This window comes from Drosophila bipectinata, chromosome 2R, assembly GCF_030179905.1.
Source record: "Drosophila bipectinata strain 14024-0381.07 chromosome 2R, DbipHiC1v2, whole genome shotgun sequence".
NCBI classification, from domain to species: domain Eukaryota; kingdom Metazoa; phylum Arthropoda; class Insecta; order Diptera; family Drosophilidae; genus Drosophila; species Drosophila bipectinata.
In genome coordinates, this window is record NC_091737.1 from 2,457,194 (window position 1) to 2,483,425 (window position 26,232).

General features: G+C 39.0%; 1 protein-coding gene and 1 long non-coding RNA gene across 4 annotated transcripts in view; both read right to left on the minus strand.

The window, feature by feature from the left end:
• Positions 1-2,403: 2,403 nt before the first annotated feature.
• Positions 2,404-4,723, minus strand: LOC122321241 (uncharacterized). Of its 2 annotated transcripts, XR_011442394.1 has the most exons (4): positions 4,460-4,723; positions 4,256-4,398; positions 2,727-2,889; positions 2,404-2,670 (listed from the first exon to the last, which is right to left on the minus strand). It is a non-coding gene; the product is annotated as an uncharacterized lncRNA (long non-coding RNA). The 2 variants fall into 2 exon arrangements; XR_006246025.2 differs by lacking the exon at positions 4,256-4,398 and having other exon boundaries at positions 4,460-4,710.
• Positions 4,724-7,132: 2,409 nt separating this feature from the next.
• The window catches only part of Gprk1 (G protein-coupled receptor kinase 1), a 140,120-nt gene continuing 121,020 nt past the window's right edge, over positions 7,133-26,232 (minus strand). For both annotated transcript variants that reach the window (XM_043211064.2, XM_070278401.1), the window contains 2 exons: positions 7,450-7,612; positions 7,133-7,393 (listed from right to left, as the gene is read on the minus strand). In XM_043211064.2, the coding sequence (XP_043066999.1) occupies positions 7,211-7,393; positions 7,450-7,612 (346 nt within the window). In that variant the 3' untranslated portion in view covers positions 7,133-7,210. The remainder of the gene's footprint in view (positions 7,394-7,449; positions 7,613-26,232) is intronic.

Consider the following 26,232-nt stretch of genomic DNA (forward strand, 5'->3'; position numbering starts at 1 on the left):
CTTATTTTGTAGTGAAAGCAAATCTTTTTCAAATACATATTGTCTGAAAGTGCAGTTTGTTTTTCTTCAATACATTTTACAATCTTACTTTAAGTTAATCAAGAAAGGAAAGCTAGCTAACTTCGGGTGGAGCCGCAGTTGATATACCCTTGCAGTTACAACCGGATATACATCGCAAAAATCGGATATAGTTGGCCGATCCTTATAAGAATATTATAATATTTAGCATTTTATACAAAAAGTCCCAAACTTCTATCTTTAAGAATACCAAAGTTGTTATTTTTACCAAATACCATTTCCAAACGTTCAGTTATGTAACAGCGCTATTAGCCCGCAATATAATCACAACAAATATGTTTATATATTATATTATATTTATATATAATATATGTTTATATACTTTGGCACAAAGTGTACCACTTTTATTTGTCCGACTCCATCGGCGTCTATGAAAATATTAATTCCCTTCTCTCCCCCGCATACGAGCCTACTCGTTGGGAGAGAGCCTCGCTCTCCATCTCCTCTCCGGTCTCTGATGCTGGTGGAGGGCTCCACATCCCTCATCTTTTCTTTTTAGACAAAGCTTCAGGATCTTGTCTTTGCCTTGTGTCTCCCGAGCTGCTGGAAGTTCCTGTGGATTTTGTGTCTCCTGGGTTGGCTGTAAAGAAATAGTTGGGAAAGGTAGACGTTCATACATGGTCGGAGTCGGTGGGTATTTGACGTTGTACATTAGTACGAATCTTTGAATCTCTTTTTTGTAGTTTATGTTGGTAGCGTGGGCTATTTTTAAACGTTTTACCAAAGCTTTGTTTATGTTTCCGACTTCTCCATTAGCCTGGGGCCAGTATGGGGTTGTTGACAGAACTTGAACACCATTGTTTTCGCAAAAATCTTTAAACTAGGCGCATATGAACTGTCTTACATTATCAGCCGTTAACGTTTCCGGCACACCAAGTCTTGCAAAAATCTCTTCCTGTTGTTCGATAATAGTTTTGGAAGTGATCAAATCAAAACCAGTATATTATCGCCATTTTGTAAGGGACCCAAAAGGTCTGTCGCAAAACATTTCCTTGGGCCAGTTGGAAACGGGCGTCTCTCCATCGATGCTGGCTTTAATGGAATCGAGATGAGCAGGCATTCTTTCACGTGTTGCTCAGTTTCCCTATCCAGGCCTGGCCACCAGACTTTTGAACGAAGTCTTCGTTTCATCGCACTTATTCCTGGGTGTCCTTCGTGTGCGAGTTCAAGGTCTCTCAAAGCTTTTGTGGTATTACCAATTAGTGCCCCGTAATGGGATATTTGAAAGGTCGATTTTCGATTGTAGCACAATTGAAAGCTCCAATCGAAGAGGATAGTACGGACTTGACACGTTCAGGCTCCACGAATTTCTATCAAGGCACGTCATCGCGTCGAGTATTTCCTTGTCTTTAGTACTCGTTTCAGTGACTTGTGATATGGTAAACGACTTAGGTATGAAGGACGATACCAAGCGAAATATATGCTCCTCCCCAGCTCAGTCAAAAAGTTTGGTATCCGTGTTTTGGCACAGTCTCGACAATGAGTCTCCAGCAATTTTTCATATTCTTCAGGGTTATTCCCAAATACGATGACATCGTCGATGTAATTAAATGCGTTTGGGCAGGGCGACACAATTCTTGCATTAACCTATGAAAAATCTCTGGAGCTGAGTTTAGCCCAAATATTAAACGCTTGTAGCGGAACAGGCCACGGTCAACAATTCTTGCGTTAACCTTTGAAAAATCTCTGGAGCTGAGTCTACCCCAAATATTAAACGCTTGTAGCGGAACAGGCCACGGTGCGTAAAAAATGTGGTGAACTCATGACTACCCTCATCCAGCTCCAAATGGGGATATGCGTTTTTTATATTAGGTAATATTTTGTCCCCTTAAGTTTCGTCATGAACAGACGGACATGCTCATATCAACTCAGGAGGTGATCCTGATCAATAATATATATACTTTATGGGGTCGGAGATGTCTCCTTCACTGCGTTGCACACTTTTGACCAAAATTATAATACCCTCTGCAAGGGTATAAAAATGGAACCATCATTTTTATTTTTAAATTTTATTGTAAAAATGAAAAATAATTCCTATTCTTAATTTTTATTATTAAAAATTGGAAATACGAGTTATATTTAAATTTTAACAATATAAATCGAAATAAAAGTTTATTGTCTTTCTGGATTCACCGTTAAAAAATGGTATACATATGTGTCCTTTTCCCACTCCCCACAAAGGCTTTTTTGTGGTTCAATGTTTTTGAACTCATAAGTCACACAAAACCAAACACCAAGCTAATCACTAAAATAACCAAATAATTAAAACACTAGTGGAAACCTCAGTAGCTCCTCCATTTGTTAGTGAAATAAAATAAATAAATATACGAATTTCTTTACATGTATTTTATTTTTTTTTTAACTTTTACAATGGATATTTGAAATTAAATTTTGATTTAATATGAATATTCAGTTGGGGCCATTAGAAGTTTTGGTTGAACAATTTCCTCCAAGTATAAGCATAGATTTGTTGGCATCTCGTTCACTTCCATAAATTTTTCCAGCCTTTTTAGCCATGGATCCTAATAGATCTTGAGACATCTTATGTGCAGACCTGAGGGAAAAGGCCCACTCCTTTAAACCTATTTCATCCTAAATAAAAATATCTATTATTCAAGAACTATCATTTAAAATTAAGGAATTTTTACCGAATTAGTTAAAATGATACGACCGTCTCGACCGCCGTCGTTAATGCGAATTTGTATGCAATTTTCATTTTTATGAAGAATATAATCTGATGAAATATCTTCTATTTGGTCCATAAATATTAACTCTGGTTTATTATTTCCGCTTTCAGAGTGTAATTCCAACCTAAAAATAGTTTAAAAAAAATGTTTATTATCGACATTTTTAAATTTAATTAATATTTTAATTATAACGTTTCAGAGATTCGCTTTCACACGACAAACCAAACTTCGTAATAAACTGGATGTTATCAAGCAAGACTAAGGCAAAGAGAAGTCTTGCCACCTTTAGCGTCACCAGTAATTTTTCATCAGACTCTCAGATCACTAGTGTTTTCCAAGCCTAAGTCACTGGTATTATGCCCTATGGGTCAGATAACTATGATTTGCAAAGAAGCATTTTTTAAACTTTGAATTTCGAAACAAATTGTATGGCTATAGATTAAGAGGTTATATACAGTTGTACCGCGCAAAAAAAATGGAATTTTATCGATTTTTTTTGACACCATAGAAAATATTTATGAAAAATGTTTTACCGACGTTGTTTAGTACATGTTTCTGGGTACCAAATTAAATTTTTTCATAAAAAAATACTACATAATAAAAATGTTATAGCCGAATTCCCGGATCGCCTTTTTTCGATGGTGTCTTGCGGTGGACATGATATCCCAAAAACGGTTCACCCAAAATCAAAAATTCAAAAAAAATTTTATTATTATCATCTAGTCATCTTTATTGTATTGTCTAGTCCGTGAACAAGGGATTTTAAAAAATGTTGATAAAAAAAATGGCGGCGGTTTTAACAAAAAATTTATTTTTTCAGGGTATAAGATTTTCGATTTTTATGCTTTAAAAAAGGAAATTCAAAAAAATTTAAAATCCCTCAATCACGGACTGGCTAATATCATAATAAATAAGTGGTCAAAATTTGGTGTTGATCGGATTAGTAGTTTTTTAGTAATCGTGTCCACCGCAAAGGTAATTTCGAAAATTCTTTTTTTTGGGAAATTACCACCGCAAAGGTAATTTCGAAAATTTTTTTTTTTGGGAAATTACCTTTGCGGTGGGCACGAGTACTAAAAAACTACTAATCCGATCAACACAAAATTTTGACCACGGTAAAACATTTTTCATAAAATTTTCTATGGTGTCAAAAAAAAATCGATAAAAATCCATATTTTTGCGCGGTACAACTGTATATAACCCCTTAAAGGTTCCAGTTTGTTCAAGTTTGATGTGAGGTAGTGCGCTATAAATAGCTACAACTTCGGTTCTACTGCTCTGATCGTTATGAATTATGAGAGTGATCGTTATGAGAGTATTCTCAACATTATATACTTAAAGAATATGCAATAAAAAAAAAATCGATTTTTTCATCTATCACAACTGTATATAACCCCTTAAGAAATTTTCAAGCTATAGTTTTATGGCACAGAAGTTTTTATAGATGAAGCCACTGATGAGGTACAACCGAGTAAGTCATATTAACTTACTGTTAGTTAATCAGATTTTAAATTGATTAAATATCGCATTTCATCGCAACTGTTGTTTTTATTGGAATCGAAAACAATGTCCAAGGTCCAACAATGTCGGGATTGCCGTAGTCTATAATTTCGCCAACCTATATCAAGCTTAGCTAATATAACCGAAGAAGAATTTATAACGTCACATTGCATTGCTTCACTTTCGACACACACCCTCACTTTCTCCTTCAATCGATCATCCACCTGCACGTGTCATCTTTTTTGGGACCGACTCTCTCGTTCGCGCTCTCTCATTTCGTTCGCATTTTTATTATCACCGACCCCTCTGATTCTGCATAGTTTGCGGCTGATTCTTTACATTAGATATTAAATAAACATAAATAACTAAAATATCGAGCTTTTATTGGAATGGAGATTTGGAACATTATTTTTCAGTGACAGAAACCGCTCGGTAACTTAACATAGTATAAGGTTGAGCTTATTTTGTAGTGAAAGCAAATCTTTTTCAAATACATATTGTCTGAAAGTGCAGTTTGTTTTTCTTCAATACATTTTACAATCTTACTTTAAGTTAATCAAGAAAGGAAAGCTAGCTAACTTCGGGTGGAGCCGCAGTTGATATACCCTTGCAGTTACAACCGGATATACATCGCAAAAATCGGATATAGTTGGCCGATCCTTATAAGAATATTATAATATTTAGCATTTTATACAAAAAGTCCCAAACTTCTATCTTTAAGAATACCAAAGTTGTTATTTTTACCAAATACCATTTCCAAACGTTCAGTTATGTAACAGCGCTATTAGCCCGCAATATAATCACAACAAATATGTTTATATATTATATTATATTTATATATAATATATGTTTATATACTTTGGCACAAAGTGTACCACTTTTATTTGTCCGACTCCATCGGCGTCTATGAAAATATTAATTCCCTTCTCTCCCCCGCATACGAGCCTACTCGTTGGGAGAGAGCCTCGCTCTCCATCTCCTCTCCGGTCTCTGATGCTGGTGGAGGGCTCCACATCCCTCATCTTTTCTTTTTAGACAAAGCTTCAGGATCTTGTCTTTGCCTTGTGTCTCCCGAGCTGCTGGAAGTTCCTGTGGATTTTGTGTCTCCTGGGTTGGCTGTAAAGAAATAGTTGGGAAAGGTAGACGTTCATACATGGTCGGAGTCGGTGGGTATTTGACGTTGTACATTAGTACGAATCTTTGAATCTCTTTTTTGTAGTTTATGTTGGTAGCGTGGGCTATTTTTAAACGTTTTACCAAAGCTTTGTTTATGTTTCCGACTTCTCCATTAGCCTGGGGCCAGTATGGGGTTGTTGACAGAACTTGAACACCATTGTTTTCGCAAAAATCTTTAAACTAGGCGCATATGAACTGTCTTACATTATCAGCCGTTAACGTTTCCGGCACACCAAGTCTTGCAAAAATCTCTTCATGTTGTTCGATAATAGTTTTGGAAGTGATCAAATCAAAACCAGTATATTATCGCCATTTGGTAAGGGACCCAAAAGGTCTGTCGCAAAACATTTCCTTGGGCCAGTTGGAAACGGGCGTCTCTCCATCGATGCTGGCTTTAATGGAATCAAGATGAGCAGGCATTCTTTCACGTGTTGCTCCGTTTCCCTATCCAGGCCTGGCCACCAGACTTTTGAACGAAGTCTTCGTTTCATCGCACTTATTCCTGGGTGTCCTTCGTGTGCGAGTTCAAGGTCTCTCTAAGCTTTTGTGGTATTACCAATTAGTGCTCCGTAATGGGATATTTGAAAGGTCGATTTTCGATTGTAGCACAATTGAAAGCTCCAATCGAAGAGGATAGTACGGACTTGACACGTTCAGGCTCCACGAATTTCTATCAAGGCACGTCATCGCGTCGAGTATTTCCTTGTCTTTAGTACTCGTTTCAGTGACTTGTGATATGGTAAACGACTTAGGTATGAAGGACGATACCAAGCGAAATATATGCTCCTCCCCAGCTCAGTCAAAAAGTTTGGTATCCGTGTTTTGGCACAGTCTCGACAATGAGTCTCCAGCAATTTTTCATATTCTTCAGGGTTATTCCCAAATACGATGACATCGTCGATGTAATTAAATGCGTTTGGGCAGGGCGACACAATTCTTGCATTAACCTATGAAAAATCTCTGGAGCTGAGTTTAGCCCAAATATTAAACGCTTGTAGCGGAACAGGCCACGGTCAACAATTCTTGCGTTAACCTTTGAAAAATCTCTGGAGCTGAGTCTACCCCAAATATTAAACGCTTGTAGCGGAACAGGCCACGGTGCGTAAAAAATGTGGTGAACTCATGACTACCCTCATCCAGCTCCAAATGGGGATATGCGTTTTTTATATTAGGTAATATTTTGTCCCCTTAAGTTTCGTCATGAACAGACGGACATGCTCATATCAACTCAGGAGGTGATCCTGATCAATAATATATATACTTTATGGGGTCGGAGATGTCTCCTTCACTGCGTTGCACACTTTTGACCAAAATTATAATACCCTCTGCAAGGGTATAAAAATGGAACCATCATTTTTATTTTTAAATTTTATTGTAAAAATGAAAAATAATTCCTATTCTTAATTTTTATTATTAAAAATTGGAAATACGAGTTATATTTAAATTTTAACAATATAAATCGAAATAAAAGTTTATTGTCTTTCTGGATTCACCGTTAAAAAATGGTATACATATGTGTCCTTTTCCCACTCCCCACAAAGGCTTTTTTGTGGTTCAATGTTTTTGAACTCATAAGTCACACAAAACCAAACACCAAGCTAATCACTAAAATAACCAAATAATTAAAACACTAGTGGAAACCTCAGTAGCTCCTCCATTTGTTAGTGAAATAAAATAAATAAATATACGAATTTCTTTACATGTATTTTATTTTTTTTTTAACTTTTACAATGGATATTTGAAATTAAATTTTGATTTAATATGAATATTTAGTTGGGGCCATTAGAAGTTTTGGTTGAACAATTTCCTCCAAGTATAAGCATAGATTTGTTGGCATCTCGTTCACTTCCATAAATTTTTCCAGCCTTTTTAGCCATGGATCCTAATAGATCTTGAGACATCTTATGTGCAGACCTGAGGGAAAAGGCCCACTCCTTTAAACCTATTTCATCCTAAATAAAAATATCTATTATTCAAGAACTATCATTTAAAATTAAGGAATTTTTACCGAATTAGTTAAAATGATACGACCGTCTCGACCGCCGTCGTTAATGCGAATTTGTATGCAATTTTCATTTTTATGAAGAATATAATCTGATGAAATATCTTCTATTTGGTCCATAAATATTAACTCTGGTTTATTATTTCCGCTTTCAGAGTGTAATTCCAACCTAAAAATAGTTTAAAAAAAATGTTTATTATCGACATTTTTAAATTTAATTAATATTTTAATTATAACGTTTCAGAGATTCGCTTTCACACGACAAACCAAACTTCGTAATAACCTGGATGTTATCAAGCAAGACTAAGGCAAAGAGAAGTCTTGCCACCTTTAGCGTCACCAGTAATTTTTCATCAGACTCTCAGATCACTAGTGTTTTCCAAGCCTAAGTCACTGGTATTATGCCCTATGGGTCAGATAACTATGATTTGCAAAGAAGCATTTTTTAAACTTTGAATTTCGAAACAAATTGTATGGCTATAGATTAAGAGGTTATATACAGTTGTACCGCGCAAAAAAAATGGAATTTTATCGATTTTTTTTGACACCATAGAAAATATTTATGAAAAATGTTTTACCGACGTTGTTTAGTACATGTTTCTGGGTACCAAATTAAATTTTTTCATAAAAAAATACTACATAATAAAAATGTTATAGCCGAATTCCCGGATCGCCTTTTTTCGATGGTGTCTTGCGGTGGACATGATATCCCAAAAACGGTTCACCCAAAATCAAAAATTCAAAAAAAATTTTATTATTATCATCTAGTCATCTTTATTGTATTGTCTAGTCCGTGAACAAGGGATTTTAAAAAATGTTGATAAAAAAAATGGCGGCGGTTTTAACAAAAAATTTATTTTTTCAGGGTATAAGATTTTCGATTTTTATGCTTTAAAAAAGGAAATTCAAAAAAATTTAAAATCCCTCAATCACGGACTGGCTAATATCATAATAAATAAGTGGTCAAAATTTGGTGTTGATCGGATTAGTAGTTTTTTAGTAATCGTGTCCACCGCAAAGGTAATTTCGAAAATTCTTTTTTTTGGGAAATTACCACCGCAAAGGTAATTTCGAAAATTTTTTTTTTTGGGAAATTACCTTTGCGGTGGGCACGAGTACTAAAAAACTACTAATCCGATCAACACAAAATTTTGACCACGGTAAAACATTTTTCATAAAATTTTCTATGGTGTCAAAAAAAAATCGATAAAAATCCATATTTTTGCGCGGTACAACTGTATATAACCCCTTAAAGGTTCCAGTTTGTTCAAGTTTGATGTGAGGTAGTGCGCTATAAATAGCTACAACTTCGGTTCTACTGCTCTGATCGTTATGAATTATGAGAGTGATCGTTATGAGAGTATTCTCAACATTATATACTTAAAGAATATGCAATAAAAAAAAAATCGATTTTTTCATCTATCACAACTGTATATAACCCCTTAAGAAATTTTCAAGCTATAGTTTTATGGCACAGAAGTTTTTATAGATGAAGCCACTGATGAGGTACAACCGAGTAAGTCATATTAACTTACTGTTAGTTAATCAGATTTTAAATTGATTAAATATCGCATTTCATCGCAACTGTTGTTTTTATTGGAATCGAAAACAATGTCCAAGGTCCAACAATGTCGGGATTGCCGTAGTCTATAATTTCGCCAACCTATATCAAGCTTAGCTAATATAACCGAAGAAGAATTTATAACGTCACATTGCATTGCTTCACTTTCGACACACACCCTCACTTTCTCCTTCAATCGATCATCCACCTGCACGTGTCATCTTTTTTGGGACCGACTCTCTCGTTCGCGCTCTCTCATTTCGTTCGCATTTTTATTATCACCGACCCCTCTGATTCTGCATAGTTTGCGGCTGATTCTTTACATTAGATATTAAATAAACATAAATAACTAAAATATCGAGCTTTTATTGGAATGGAGATTTGGAACATTATTTTTCAGTGACAGAAACCGCTCGGTAACTTAACATAGTATAAGGCTGAGCTTATTTTGTAGTGAAAGCAAATCTTTTTCAAATACATATTGTCTGAAAGTGCAGTTTGTTTTTCTTCAATACATTTTACAATCTTACTTTAAGTTAATCAAGAAAGGAAAGCTAGCTAACTTCGGGTGGAGCCGCAGTTGATATACCCTTGCAGTTACAACCGGATATACATCGCAAAAATCGGATATAGTTGGCCGATCCTTATAAGAATATTATAATATTTAGCATTTTATACAAAAAGTCCCAAACTTCTATCTTTAAGAATACCAAAGTTGTTATTTTTACCAAATACCATTTCCAAACGTTCAGTTATGTAACAGCGCTATTAGCCCGCAATATAATCACAACAAATATGTTTATATATTATATTATATTTATATATAATATATGTTTATATACTTTGGCACAAAGTGTACCACTTTTATTTGTCCGACTCCATCGGCGTCTATGAAAATATTAATTCCCTTCTCTCCCCCGCATACGAGCCTACTCGTTGGGAGAGAGCCTCGCTCTCCATCTCCTCTCCGGTCTCTGATGCTGGTGGAGGGCTCCACATCCCTCATCTTTTCTTTTTAGACAAAGCTTCAGGATCTTGTCTTTGCCTTGTGTCTCCCGAGCTGCTGGAAGTTCCTGTGGATTTTGTGTCTCCTGGGTTGGCTGTAAAGAAATAGTTGGGAAAGGTAGACGTTCATACATGGTCGGAGTCGGTGGGTATTTGACGTTGTACATTAGTACGAATCTTTGAATCTCTTTTTTGTAGTTTATGTTGGTAGCGTGGGCTATTTTTAAACGTTTTACCAAAGCTTTGTTTATGTTTCCGACTTCTCCATTAGCCTGGGGCCAGTATGGGGTTGTTGACAGAACTTGAACACCATTGTTTTCGCAAAAATCTTTAAACTAGGCGCATATGAACTGTCTTACATTATCAGCCGTTAACGTTTCCGGCACACCAAGTCTTGCAAAAATCTCTTCATGTTGTTCGATAATAGTTTTGGAAGTGATCAAATCAAAACCAGTATATTATCGCCATTTGGTAAGGGACCCAAAAGGTCTGTCGCAAAACATTTCCTTGGGCCAGTTGGAAACGGGCGTCTCTCCATCGATGCTGGCTTTAATGGAATCAAGATGAGCAGGCATTCTTTCACGTGTTGCTCCGTTTCCCTATCCAGGCCTGGCCACCAGACTTTTGAACGAAGTCTTCGTTTCATCGCACTTATTCCTGGGTGTCCTTCGTGTGCGAGTTCAAGGTCTCTCTAAGCTTTTGTGGTATTACCAATTAGTGCTCCGTAATGGGATATTTGAAAGGTCGATTTTCGATTGTAGCACAATTGAAAGCTCCAATCGAAGAGGATAGTACGGACTTGACACGTTCAGGCTCCACGAATTTCTATCAAGGCACGTCATCGCGTCGAGTATTTCCTTGTCTTTAGTACTCGTTTCAGTGACTTGTGATATGGTAAACGACTTAGGTATGAAGGACGATACCAAGCGAAATATATGCTCCTCCCCAGCTCAGTCAAAAAGTTTGGTATCCGTGTTTTGGCACAGTCTCGACAATGAGTCGGCCATATTTTCTTTTCCAGCTTTATATAATTCCCTGGTCTGATATGATTGTAATCGTTGCAGCCACCTTTCAATTCAGGATGGGGGTCGTGAAGTTGGCTTAAATATGGCTTCAAGGGGCTTGTGGTCCGTTATAAGGTCAAACCTTAGGCCAGCCAAATAATAGAATAGAATAGTAGAATTTTTCCACGCTCCATACCAACGCAAGACTCTCCTTTTCCGTCTGTGAATATTTTTTGTTCACCGGTGACAACTCTTACTTGCGAAAGATATTATGCGTGAAACCTTCCAATTAGGAATGTCTTGTCGTGTGAGTTGAAATATGATATCATCAGCACTTTGGTAATTTTCGTTTTCAATTTTTAAAAAGCTTCTTCTTGCTCGTCGCCCCGAATGAATACTTCACGACTCTTTAAAAGCTTCCTCAGGGGCTAGGTACTGTCAAACACGAACTTCCCAATGTAGGTTACTAAACCTATGAAACTGCGTACTTCTTCCTTATTGTTGAGCGCTCTGAATCTGGTGATAACTTTGACTTTCACTGGGTAGACCTCGATGCCCTTGTACGACATAATGTGGACCAAAAATTTCAATTTCTGAGTCCTCGAAACGCAGTTCTTGTCGTTTAGTTGGCTCTAAATATGCTCTTAACATACTCCAGCAATTTTTCATATTTTTCAGGGTTATTCCCAAATACGATGACATCGTCGATGTAATTAAATGCGTTTGGGCAGGGCGACAAAATTCTTGCATTAACCTATGAAAAATCTCTGGAGCTGAGTTTAGCCCAAATATTAAACGCTTGTAGCGGAACAGGCCACGGTCAACAATTCTTGCGTTAACCTTTGAAAAATCTCTGGAGCTGAGTCTACCCCAAATATTAAACGCTTGTAGCGGAACAGGCCACGGTGCGTAAAAAATGTGGTGAACTCATAACTACCCTCATCCAGCTCCAAATGGGGATATGCGTTTTTTATATTAGGTAATATTTTGTCCCCTTAAGTTTCGTCATGAACGTATCGAAAGTTGCCAACGGATAATTTTCGCGCCGTATGGTTTTGTTTGCCCGTCGCATATCAAAACATACTCGAATGTTCTCACGACTAACAGTACGCAACCCGAGAATAGCGAACTGGGAGTTATATAAGAAAAATTAGAAGAATCCTTGGGGAAACCTCCAACAAGAGACGTTGACAGCAGGGAAGACCTGGATTCAATGGTCAGCACCAAAACCAACTCGAATACCTATTGAGTGATAGGTATCTCAGCTGGGCGATAAACAGCTTTATACCTAGAAGGTGGTGGTTGCAAGGTTATCGCTTATGCGGATGATGTCGCAATTGCCTTCTCTGGAAAATTTCTTTAGACTCTATGCAACCGCATGACGGACCAACTTAGGGTTCTCTCAACATGGGCTGTTAGGAATGAACTAGGTATGAACCCATCTAAAATCGAGCTTGTCCTCTTCACTAGGAAGTACAAAATACCAAATTAAAAGCTTCCAAAACTAACAGGAGAAACACTCTCAGGTACGCAAGTACCTAGGGATTACGCTAGACAGGAATCTGGACTGGCATGCCGAAAAGCCATTGCACTCAAATGGGAAAAATGTGACCAAAGATAGTCAGATGGCTTCCCACAGCGGTCATAAGACCCATCCTTTTCTAAGGTGTGGTGGTCTGGTGCCCTGCTCTCACAAACTCCACATTTAGAGAGAGATTTAGGATAACGCAAAGGATGGCGGAGGTCTGCATTTTAGGCAGCCTAAGTACCACACCGATAGAGGCCCTAGACTTCATACTCGATTCATATTACCCGTAGAGATAGTGGGGGCTTAAATAGAAAAGAACCGACTTTGGACATATCAAGTTGGACCTACACCACTTCACGCCAACGGTGGCGTGTTGTGACAGTCAACAGACTGTTGACTGTTGTATACCTGTTGATCATCCCAGAATCCAGATTTTGGATTCTCGATGCGCGCTGGCTTTTTGTTGACAGGGCACGATACAGGGCGGCAGCGATACTGCCGCATGCTCATGTGGCAATCCTAATAAGGACTGGGAGCACATTTTATGTGTCTGCCCCCTCTATGCAGACTTGCGAGACCTCGATGGACTCGGTCTGCAGCACGTTGGCGGAACCTGGACGTTTGGATGAATGAATTCTGGATGAATTCTGGAGAGCGACGACAGGATGAGGAGACTAGAGCAGTTTGCCGAGGAGGTGTTTCGGAGGAGGAGGGGTCTCTAGACCCACTTTCGTACCGTGTGGCTATCGGCGAAAAATACTACCGCAGCTCGCCATAGCTTGTCGTAGGAGTTGCGTTATACAACTCGGGTGCTGTGACTCATAGATCAGTAGAGGTGATAGATACACTTTGCCTCTTTTCCAGAGGGAGAATGCTGTCCGGAAAGCACATACTTGAAACATATCCCACCTTAAAATAACAGGTATCTATTCTAACGAGGGAGGAATGAGCCACACAAATCACGGGACCTGCCGGTTCCCTTCATATTTACACAGGCGGTTTCAAAATTGAATGGCCAGGTGGGAGGCGGCTTCCCCAGCGAGCGGCTGTGTCTAAATGAGTCCTTCAGACTCCCCGACCACTGTAGTGTGTTCCAAGCAGAAGTAATAGATATCGGGGAAGAATTTAGATCCCCAGTACTTACTGGAAATCAAGACACAATCTCTATCTTCTCAGACAGTCAAGACCTTGAAGGATTTTCATCCAACTCCAGGACAGTGAATGACTGTCGCAGATCTCTTAACGAGATGGCAGAACAGTATGACATCCACCTCATATGGGTGCCCGGACATAGGTACCACGAGGGAAATTGCGCTGCTGACGAACCAGCAAGGGCAGGTACTAGCAATCCTCTCCTCCTGGAGAAGGAACCAGTAGGCATTCCTTTAGCTACGTGTAAGCTAAGATGCACAGATCACTTTGACCGCGCATCACTGAGGAAATGGAGAAATCTCCAAAACTGCAGGAACTCCCGCATGATATGGCCCATCCATCTAGGAAGAGGTCAATGTTGCTTATCGCCCTGAATAGGCAGGACTGTAGTCTGGCGATCAAGGCCATTACGGGACATTGGTAAATACGAGCACACGCGGCTAGACTAGCGGTGCCACATTATGACTACTACAGGAGCTGTGGGGACGAAGAAGAGGAAGAGACAGTCGCACACCTCCTGTGTCAATGCCCTGCGCTGGGGCGCATCCGACTCAAATTCTTGGGTGCAGCAGCACTCATTGACCCAACAGACCTCGCGGAGATCGCTCCACGCAGACTCGTAGTCTTCATCCGTAAATCTGGATAAAACCGCGAGCCGTCGCAGGAAAGATAGCACATTCTTGGGCACATTAGTAGATAAAAGGGGGAGGACCTCGTGCCTGCTTAACAAAGTTAACACCTTTTGCTCATACTTGCGCTAATTAAAAATATTTAAATAGTTTTCGGACAACTCAACATTCGTTGTTCCGATATGTTAAAAGTGTGGCTGGTCAAGGGACACAGTATTGAAGCCACTTTTGATTGGCTCTGGAATAAAATAAACAGAAATTATATATCTTATAAAGTTAAATTTAATAACTAATTAAACCGTTTAGTAAAAGTTAAGTTCTTTTTATTAAAAACTTAAGTTTATGTAAAAAGTAAGTAAAAATGGAAATATGGCCTACAGTTGATGTGGGCGACGGGCATAGGCGTGGTCAAATATTCAAAACAACAAAATTGGAAATTCCACAAAATAGTTCAAAAATATGTGCAAAATTTGAGGCCAATATGTCTAAAATTGGAGTTTATGGTATGACAAAAAACGGCGTTTCTGCCCAAAATTTCTACGCCTACGGTCAAAATTCAGAACAACAAAATTCGACAAAAATAGTCCAAGCATATATGCAAAATTTTTTCGCCCAATGTGCAATGTTTGAATTCCTAGAGCAAAAAATCAGCTCAGAAAAAACCACGCTTTCTTATTCGCCTTGTCCTTCGGCACATTATGGCTCACCAACCAGCTCAACCGCTCTCTCATTGCGAGTTGGAAATACCGAATGAGTGTGGATTAGCAGACCCCCAGTTCGACAAACCTGGAGAATTGATCTACTAATAAGAACCAAACACTATTATTCGTTAATCCTTCCGAATCAACAAAAAATTGAAAGAGATGGTGCTATGCTTCAACAAACAAAATTTGGATGGATTGTCGCAGGAAACATAAAGTCAAAAACTTAATCGGCCGTGTCTTGTGGACTCAGCGATGGGGAAGAAACTGACGCATTGATTGAAAGGTTTTGGATAACCTAGACAATCTAACGAAACATTGAAACAACAGGTTTCTAGCACTTGAGAGACGCTTGACTGGTGATGTTCGGAAAAGTTATTCTGATTTCATGGAAGAGTACGAAGCGTTGAGAGATATAAAATTGGTCTCATCAACCCATATACACAAGGATCATTATTTCATTCCTCATCATTGCGTCTCGAAGCTTGACAGCTGTGGAACCAAACTGCGAGTAGTATTTGATGCGTATTGCAAAACGTCAAGTGAGAAATCCTTGAATGACATGTTACATATGGGTCCTATAGCTTATAGCGAGCTCTTATCTATACTGCTACGGTTGCGAACCCATAAGTATGTATTCACGGACCTAGCGAACTTAGAAAAAATGTACCGTCAAGTATGGATCAATCCGGTTGATCAATTTAATCAATTCATACCGAAACGATCCATCGGAAGCCCTCAGATACTACAGACTTAAACCACTCACCTACGGCACCCATTCCTGGCAACTAAATACCTATATCATCTAACTATCCGCTAGGATCCACAGAACTCGAAAACTACTTCTATGTATAGACTATGTAGATTATTTCATTGGTGCTTATTCAGTCGCAGAAGCAGTGCAAATCACAACTTCGAGCTTCGAAAATGGTGCTCCAACAATGCTGCAGCAGGTAGTACCTAAGGAAGATACTGTGACCGACGTGAAATTAGATGAGACACTGGACCAATAATGTGTCAAAACGCTTGGGCTCATATGGATACCCAACAAAAACCTACTTTGCGGAAGAACACAAAAAAACAAGCGGTTTGCTGTTATCACAAATCTTCACTGTAGTGAAAGCAAAAATCTTCATGCAACACCTGGGAATTAAAAATGGCATGGGAAGCAAACTTTCGTTAGATCTCCAGTCAGAATGGAAAAACTATCGCTCTGACCTTCAAGCATTGAACAAATTAAACATCCCAAGACACATATTTGATGGAAGGTTCCAATCACAGGAACCTAAACCTGTCGTTTTGGGTTGGATACAGTGCAGCGGATTCCACTTACCACACGTTTGTGGCAAATCGGATAGCCAAGATTCAAGAAGTAAGGGAGAAGTCTCAATGGCTCCACGGGTCATCCACTAGTAATGCAGCTGTAGCATTGCCTTGAGGAACTTGCCTTAATTTTGCTTAATTTTTTGGTATCTTTAAACCGAAATGATATAAACAAATTTTGGAAAGATTTTTTCGGAATCTCTTAATTTTCTGTGTGTTTTTCACGTTCTGCGCGAAATGATATAAACAAATTTTGGAAAGATTTTTTCGGAATCTCCTAATTTTCTGCGCGTTTTTAAAGTCAACTGTTCCGTGTCGATTTGTTTAACCCTGAAAACGCGGGAAAATATTCCTAACTTGCAAATATTCCTAAAGCGCTCATTAAAAGCTAAAAGTGTCTTTATTTGTCTTTAGAAAATAAGGGTCAAGGTATGTTAATTTATAATTTTAAACGTTTTTCTATATTTACATATATATGTTTCTGTTGTTTAGTCCAATGTGTTGTTCCAGGTTTTTCTAACAAAGGTACATGCGTTCTGTTAAGGTTTTCTTTTAAATGCCCTAAAGGTAAAAATGTAATGATTTTAACAAATTACTATAAAATTAATTTAAAGTAATGGTGTTTGCCCCTTTTCGAAAAAAAATACAAGTTGCAGGTGTTTATGAGTTCTCTTATGCAGCGCTCCTCAAAGTTTTGGAGGGGAACAACCGGAAAGACGACGCTGTTAGATGTTTAAATTAAATTTAATAACTAATAGAACCTTATTTAGTAAAAGATTTAGTACTTTTTATTAAAAACTTAAGTTTATGTAAATAGAAATGAAAATATGGTCTTCTGTTCATGTGGGCGACGGGCATAGTCGTGTTCTAATTTCAAAAACACCAAAATTCGAAATTTGATAAAAATAGTTCAAGCATATATGAAAAATTTGAGCCAGTAGCTCTAAAATTGGAGTTTATGCCAAAAAAAAAACGGCTTTTTCGCCCAATGTGCATTGACGGCTCATCCTAATGCCACCACCACCCAGTGAGAAAAATCGCTACTAAAAAGATGGGAACTGGTTTCAAGACTGAAGCATGCGTTTTGGAAGAAGTGGTCATTTGAGTATCTTCAAAAGGTGCAAAAAAGGTTGGAAGCCACAATTGTAAAAGGATCCGAAAGGAGGGGCGTTAACTCACGCCAACCCTAGCCCTACGAAGTAAAGCCTAGCATTACTATGACTGAAGGAGGCTTTAATGTTATAAGAAGGCAATGGAACACCATTTATCCAAAGCGGCCGATGGATCGCGATGAGGCTAGCGCCGCACAGTGGCCGATTTGGCTATTCTAGCGTCAGATTAAGTAAGTTTGTAACTGTTAAAATTTATTAAAATTTTGTTTCTTACCAATAGTCAAATAATTTAATATCGTTAAAAAAATACCAAAACCTATAAACTTGATCAACTGGATCAGCTGTAAGCTCTCAAAGCTAACATATGGTACTATAAAATTTTAGGTGTTGAATTTGGCTTGATCGATGTCTTTCTATATTTGCGACACTTTTTTGGATTTTGTCTGTTTGAAATCAATTTTAGCATTTTCTTAAAGTTCAAGGTATGTAGTAAACGAAAATAAATGTTTTGTGACCTGTGAGAAATGTTGCATTCATAATTTATGTTTAAAACCAGCAATGTTTGTAGTACCCTTTTTTATAACGAATTTCAACTTCTGTAGAGGAAATCTTTGTGAAGGTCGCCTTGGGACGCAAAAAGCCTATATTCGTGGTAAACAATGGTTCGTCTAGTATATAAATTATCCATGTTCAGGTGCGAGTCCCTGTTAAATTTAGCGGTATTATCAGCAATCATGTCGGCCTGTAAACAAGCAGTTGTTGCAGTATGGTATGGGGAAGCAGACGCCACAAAGAAGAGTTCTGCAGTGTTTGATACATTTTTAGCGATATAGTTTATAAATACTAATGTTCCGAGATGAACTTGACATCTATAAAATAACCATTAAAAATTTTTCCAAAACTTTTTAAAAGATGGAAAAAATGGAATAGATGTAAGGAGCGTTCGAGAGGAAGAACTCAGGTTGGTTAACCGAACATTTGGTTCTTTTAGATGAGCATGGTACGGATATTATAGATTTTATAGATATTATATTATAGATTCACGGGGCGGATATTATAGAAAATGTACCACTTCCGATCGGAATGATGTCAGAAGAAGCCATAGAAGCCCAAAACAAAGATTTAAGAAATTTTCGCTTGAGCCATACGCGTAAAAACTCTCGCCAAAACACAATGGAGGATCTTTTGTATTTATTGCTAGTATCGTCAGATCCACTAATTGCAATATTTTCCAAAAGTTCGGACAATAGCTTCAGCAAGGCAGTTTCCTTTGAGATTGAAGGCCAAAATCTTCTGGACTACATTGCTCAAAAAGAAAATTCGGATTCTGACTCAAAAAAAATTTAGATTCAAATTATTAAAACTAAAGGGATAATTAAAACTAGTTCATTTTTTAAAAGTGCATCCTAAAAAATAAAAAAAAAAAAAAAATTAAATTAAAAAGAATAAAAAATAAAAATTTTACCTAATTAAAATTACTAAATTTTATTTCTTACTAGCAGTAACCTGTCACGTTTCGCTGTGACATATTGTGGTTGGACGCATAAGAAATAAGTCAAACAAAAAAGAATAATTTTCAAATAAATTTTATTCTGTAATACTTTTGGGTATACAATATTCTTTGTTTCTCCATTCTCCGCGTAAATATAAAGATTATTTGGTTTTCCGACACGGGAACACGCAACATGTAATTGTCCGTGTGAAAAACAATCTGCATCCAAATCCAAACCACAAAACTCCAGAGATTGACCTTGAGCTTTATTTATGGTCATTGCGAACGCCAAACGAATGGGAAACTGCAATCTCTTGAACTAGAACGGTGTATCAGTCGGGAACATAGGAATCCTAGGAATGAGGACATCTTCACCTTTTAAACTGTCTTGACTGCGAGTCGCGTACCGTTGCAGAGTTTCGGCTGATTCATATTCCGGAGCATGATAATCGGCACACCTATTTTTAATTTCAATATGTGCGGTGGCATTCCAGGCAGATCAAGTGAGTTTAGAAACTCCGTAGGGTAATTAACTGCTTCCTCTGCCTCCACAACCGTGTCTATCGACTTATATGTAATTTCGTCAGTTTCTATGCTGGATTGGATTACATGATTGAGCTGGTAGACATCTTTGTTCTTGGCAGCGAGAATCGATCGTCCACTCGTGCCAATCGTTATTTCTATAATTTATTCTGATATCGGGGAACACTTTTTGGATAAGTCCTTCCTTCGATGTAACTAAATTACAGAAATTTATGGGCAACGCTATTTTTTTCGACGTCTCATTGACTGGCAGCTTTCCGTCGATTGTATTGCAGGTTTCGATCTGTTGCAAGCTGTAAACGCGCTTCAGCTACCCTTGCCCTGTCGCGTTCATTATTTTGAGACAAAATCAAATCGATTGCTGCAGAACGCGACTGCCTAACTCTCAATCGTGTTCGCTCAAGCCTAGCTGCTCGCGTTTCTGCTGTCTCCGCGTTGTGCATCCGCATGGCTCTCAGCCGCTCAGTCTCTCGAATGGAGGCCCGCTCTTCGTCAGTCCTATTCGAAATGTTACGTCTTTTTGCTTCTGTATTGCGAGTAAGACGACCAAAATTCGACTTCTTGGGTGGCATGACTTCGTTTCTGACATTTTGACATTTTCATTTGACATTTTCTTCTTAGCTGTCTGCCTAAATAGAAAAGTAAAGGCACGGGGAAACGCGAAAAAAATTGATATATTCGCAAACGCAGTTAAGCTATCAACATCAAAAGTAGACAATAACCGAGCTGGAACCCCAACGCATGTTGGGTAAAAATTTGGGCTTAAACGGTTCAGAACTTTTCAAGTCTATAAATGACGTAGATACGAACAGAGCATTTTTATATAAATATTTGGGCTAGCATTCCAAAAAATTTCAAATTTTTTAAAATTATCATTATTTTTAATGATGTTCCACATCTGACGCAAAATTACCCAAATCGGCCACTGTGCGCCGGTCCCAAAACTGTGGTGAATTTCGTGTCGCCTTTTTACGGCACACCAGCACAAAAAAGAAGAATGGAGCGCACCTCAGCGAGTTAAAGGGTCAAAAGGAGAAGGCCGCGGTCTTACACCGGCGGTCTCGTCAGACCAGAATGACCTAGAGGTAGTCAACGAGCTACGGTGGAACCTCCGCAAAGCCAAGGCAGCGTGTGCGGTTATAAGTGCCGAACAATGGAAAGCGATGGATCCCGAAATGAAATGCTGAGTGCGCAACACAGGGTCGGGAGGAGGCACGTGCACCTGAGGGAGGTGAAGGCGGCGTTAGACCTCGTGACGGCGAAGAGCCGCAATAATATTCTGAGGAGTGAAAAGGCCTTAAAATTTTTAGGGCCCTTAAAGCAAAGGCATTTTGCCGTATCCTAACGTGTTTCTATGATCGCTCTCGAAGATAGCCTATTTACTTTATCTAAAAATTAAAGTTTTTCATTCTTCGCTATAAGTTAAATTATAAACGTCAAAATATATTTGACTTAAAACGTTATTTGAATTTCATTGAGCTTTAACTATATTCTTAAAGAAAATTTCTCTCCGGGCAATACTCTCTGGGCTTAGCCCCTTATAATGAAGTTTGTTTTACTGAGAGTACTGCTACTGAGAGCTACAGAGGGAATATTGTGGTTAGAAGTGCATCAATAGAAAGTCGAATTTACACAGACAAAAATCCATCACGGGTTACTCAAAGCTGTCTTGCTGCCTTTTCAATAACTGCTCGCATATTAAATGTGCTGGAAGTGAACACAATGAAGGGATAAGCGATACGCGGAGAGATATTGATTCGGACGGACTTTTAAGAATTCGGAGATGCGGACTTTAAAGGAGCAGGCTCCTTATGTTGGCAAGGTGTTCTCGGGATGTTCGCAAGCAATTCTCGACCCTTAATGAGCAATTCCCCGCCCTTGAACACCCATTTCGTGATCTAAAGTTTTTAAGCGAATCTCCAAGAAGAAAAATTCCTAACAATCAACTGCTGACTGTCAATTTATTGCGAACCTTTACCTTTTATGTACTACAAGTCGATATACCGGTAGCCTTATATCGACTTTTTAGTACTAAAAAACATCTTGAGCCTCCCAGAGCAGACTCATATAGATCCCTTGCACGGAGCGAGGATCTTGAAGTCTCCATCGTTGGAAAACCTACATGGTGCTCCTGCTGTACTGTCTCAAAGGCCTCTGACTTGCGTGGCGCCTGAAGTTAAATCTTCTGGGCTTATGCTGAGGGCGGTTGCTCCCCGCGAGAGGGGTTGTATTAACAATGATCTGTTATTTCTATATTATTATAACTAAAAGTAAGGATAAATTAAGTTAAAAGATATTCCATAATTTTGGATTTAATTACATCTAGGGATAGTTCAGGGGATAATAAATGGGACAATGAGTTATAATTTTTACAAATAACGCGAAATGGATCGTGTTCCGCAAAATTAGACCTAGAAATCGGTAACCAATCGGGGTCGGAAGGATCTAGTTACTCTATTAGGCACAGAAAACATTAATTTTTCAAGAAGTACTTGTGAGTCAACCTGTCCAAGAATAAGCACATGAAGTAGCATAACCCCAGCACAAGTACGGCGCTCGTTTAAAGGAGGTAGGTTTAACCGGCAATTGTACGACGGGAGGGAAGTGGCAGTATCCTAGTTTAAGCTTTTTAACGCAAATAGCAGAAACTGCTTTTGGACAGATTCAATCCTCCTTTGGTGAACAAAGTGTTGCGGACTCCAAACGCTAGAACAGTATTCCAAGATAGGACGAACCAACGATACGTATAGAGTTTTAGTTGCGAAAGGATCAGCAAATTCTTTAGACCAACGTTTGATAAAAGCTAGCACGCTTTATTAACTGTTAGTGATATGTGGTCGTTGAAGGACAACTTATTGTCGAAAATTACTCCAAGATCGTTAATTAGGAAAACACGATCTAAGACGTTATTCCCAATAGAGTACGAAACGATGAACACTGCGATTGAACGTCATAACCTTACACTTAGAGCAGTTAAGCAAAAGGAGATTGTTTGAGCACCACAAGAAGACTTCGTTAAGGTCTAGTTGCAGGTGTCTATGAAGGAAATGGTCTGAGAAAGAAATAAATAACTTGACATCATCAGCATACATAAATGTAGTAGCATAGTTTACAACACTAGGTAAATCGTTGACATAAAGAACCAACAGAAGAGGTCCTAAATGACTACCTTGTGGGACACCAGATGAAACGTTTATAATCTATGAACTGTTTTTAAAAAAAACACGCTACGTGCGGTTCGATAGATAAGAGGTCAACCACTGTACTATATGTGGAGAAAACCCCATTAGACACAGCTTATGAAGGAGGGGATGGTGGTTCACAGAGTCAAACGCTTTACTAAAGTCAGTGTATACTTCATCAGTTTGCATGCGGTTCAGAAAACCTCTGTGGATAAACGAAGTGAATTCAAGAAGGTTAGTTGTGGTAGAGCGATGCTTGACAAAACCATGCTGTGAAGTAGAAATAATGCTTTTACAAAAATGTTGCAGTTGGAAAATAACCAGTTTCTCAAGCAGTTTGGGAATCGCAGATAGCTTAGCAATCCCCCGGTAGTTCTCAATAAGTGCTTTAGAGCCTTTCTTATGAAGCGGAATAATAAAAGATTCGTTCCATCTCTTGGGAGAAGATTTGATTTACGTTTCATATTGACAAAAGAGTAGAAGAATCATTACGAAAGTTTACCTTACAATTCCTGATATACTGCTTATAAAGTTGATCGTTGAGAATAATAAACTGGTTGCGAACATAAAGAAAGTTTGACTGGTGGCACATCGATCCTGACTTAAGAAACTTTTTGTAAGCTCTGGATTTCCTGTTCTTAAGACGAGAAAGGTGTTTATTATACCAAGGTGGTTTTGTAGACAATGATGATGGGACTTCCGGAACAAATTTGTTCAAGGCGTTATGAATTATTTCGTAAAACGAATCCGTAGCTGCTTCAATTGTGTTTATAGATGAAAGAACATTCCAATCGATTTCAGCTAAATGATTCCGAAGGGCCATAAAATCAGTCTTTCTGAAGCATTTGAAACGAGGTTTAGCATTAAAGCAAGCATAATTGTGAGGCACATCAATTAACACCGATGCTAAAAGTGTAGGGTGGTGAAAGTCTTCAGGAAGCGATAGCGGCGGGGACCGAATGACTGTCACAGAGGATGACACATTGGAAAAAATAAGGTCCAGAAAGCTGCCATGAGGGTTATGAATTGGATTAATTTGGAGCAGGGCAAGATCGGTTAAGCCATCGATAAAGTCGTTATGACAACTGGAAAGCAAGGAATTGTCTACCTCAGACGGGATCCAGGAAATTATGGGAAGGTTGAAATCTCCCATGATTAGGATTTAATCATGTCCAACGAAATCATGTCCACGGTCCTTGTCCAACGAAAAAACAGACCTAATGGCATCAAGATGGTGAAAGTACACAATATCTTCAGCCATGGGAGGAATGTAGGAACAGGTCAGGAAGATATGATACGAGCCAGTTAAAATTTTCACCGCAATGAACTCAATTCCGAACTCGTTCGTGAAAGGAATAATTTCAGAAAAGTACTCATTAGTAACAGCAATGAGGACACCACCTGCAAAAGTTGGACGATCCAATCGAAACACTATGAATTTGGAAACAAGAATTTCATAATCAGAGACAGAGGAGTTAAGCCAAGTTTTAGTAAGCACGATAGCATCAAAATCAAAAGAAGCACTCTTTTTAAAAAATTGGTTCAGCTTACCCAGAAAACTTCGAACGTTTTGATAGCCGCAGGAAAATACTATGTTATTCAGTTTTTTGAAGCAGTTTCTGCAGGGCTAGGATTCTGAGCATCTTTAGCTAGGAATTCATGAATGATACTGTGCTCAGGCCAAGCTACAGGATCAAGTGCTTTTTCAAGGTAAGAATCAGGTAGAACTATTTTAAAAGAAGAAATAGAACGCTTTTGCTTAAAGTTAAACTTAAAAACAGCGATTTCATTAGGAGCTACCTTAAGATGGTTTAACAGGTGACTCCTGACATCATCAACAGTAGCATTCGGCATAAGCCGAGAGACAAAAATGGCCTTACGAGGAGCAACCGCCCTCAGCGTAAGTCCAGAAGATCTAACTTCAGGCGCCACACCAACCAGAGGCCTTGGAGACATCAGAGGGTAGATTGTCCAACGAGGAAGGCTTCAGGATGAGAGGTGGCTCGAGATTTGTACTTGGTACGCTGATCGCTTCTTGTAAGGGATAAATATTAGAGTGCCCTGAAGGAAGGCTCATCAAGTCCCTTGGTACTGGAACAGCATAAGTAGGTAGACAAGTAGGCGACGGTAAAATGTTTGGTGTTGAAAATTCAACGACTTGTACAGCATTAGATGTAGGGGTATTCAGTAATTTAGCAGTCAGCAGGTTGTTGTTCGGAATTTTTCGTCTGGGGGATTCGCTTAACGACTTTAGCCCAAGGAATTGAGTTTCAAGAGCGAGGAATTCCTCATTAAGGGCCGAGAACTGCTTGCGGACATCTAGGAAACCATTTTTCGTCTGTTTCATAAAAGTCCGCATCTCTGACTCAATTTCTCTACAAGCGATGCAAAACCATGTCATATCCGTCCATTGTGTCCTCCTCCAGCACATTTAATATGTGAGCAGTTATTGCAGAGCCAACAAGACAGGTATGAGTCACCCGTGATGGTTCCACCAAATTCACATTTTTTTGCTGTGCAAGTAACTCTCATTTTTGACTTATTTTTTGACGGAATGCAGACCACTGTAATAGCGTGAAAAGAATTTAGGCTCTCTGAAGCACTCTGCAGCCGAGAGTGGTCAGATCGGAAATTTCGCGGTCGTAAGGTCCAACGTAGGCCCTAAATGGATGGCCTTAGTGAAGAAGCACACAAACACCAACACATAACCCTTTGTGATGGGATAGGCCCGCCCAGTAGATTTTTTATCTCGAAAGGACCGGCTTAATCCACACCGGTGTACGTGAATGGGCGCGAGAAGGACGTCCGTTCCTTAGGTAGCTCTCCCATGAGTTTTGTCTGCAACTTCTTCTTGTGGATGAAACATAATTTACAAGAATAGACGAAAGACTTGACCAAATTCTTCACCCTTGGAATCCAGAATTTGGCCCGGATCAGACGGATCATCAGCTGATTGCCACCGTGCAGCCTGATGCGATGCGTAAATTGAACAAGGAGTCGAGATAGATGGCAGTAGTACGGAAAGATTATAAGGTGCAGTTCGTCCTATTGAAGAAGTTCAGAGGACGTGACCCGGCCGAAGGCCTTATGAGAGCCTTGCGAATCCACGAAGAGGTTCAGATTTTGAATCGGACTGGATGCTGATACTGGGCGCTTTTCGCTTAAGCAGCCCATCTCAGAAACGAAGTGTCTGCGCTGAGTGACGAAAACTAGAAGACGTTCAGCCGACGTGACCTCATTAGCTGTCAGGTGCTCTTCAAACGGAGATCGAACGTTCAAGAAAATCTTCGGGGGGCGCCTTCGCGACATGGACCTTGACTGCTCGCTTCTCGAGTTCAGTCACGGGGGCATCATTGCCTTGAGTGGGACAATCGCTGCGAGGCCTTTGCAGCCAGTCAGGACCGTGCCACCACAACTGGTTACCCGCAAGATCTTGGAGAGCTACGCCCCGGCTAGCGAGATCCGCAGGGTTCTGCTCCGAGCGGACATGTTCCCAATTCTGCACATCGGTGAACTGGGTGATCTTGGTCACCCGGTTGGCCACGAACGTTGTCCAC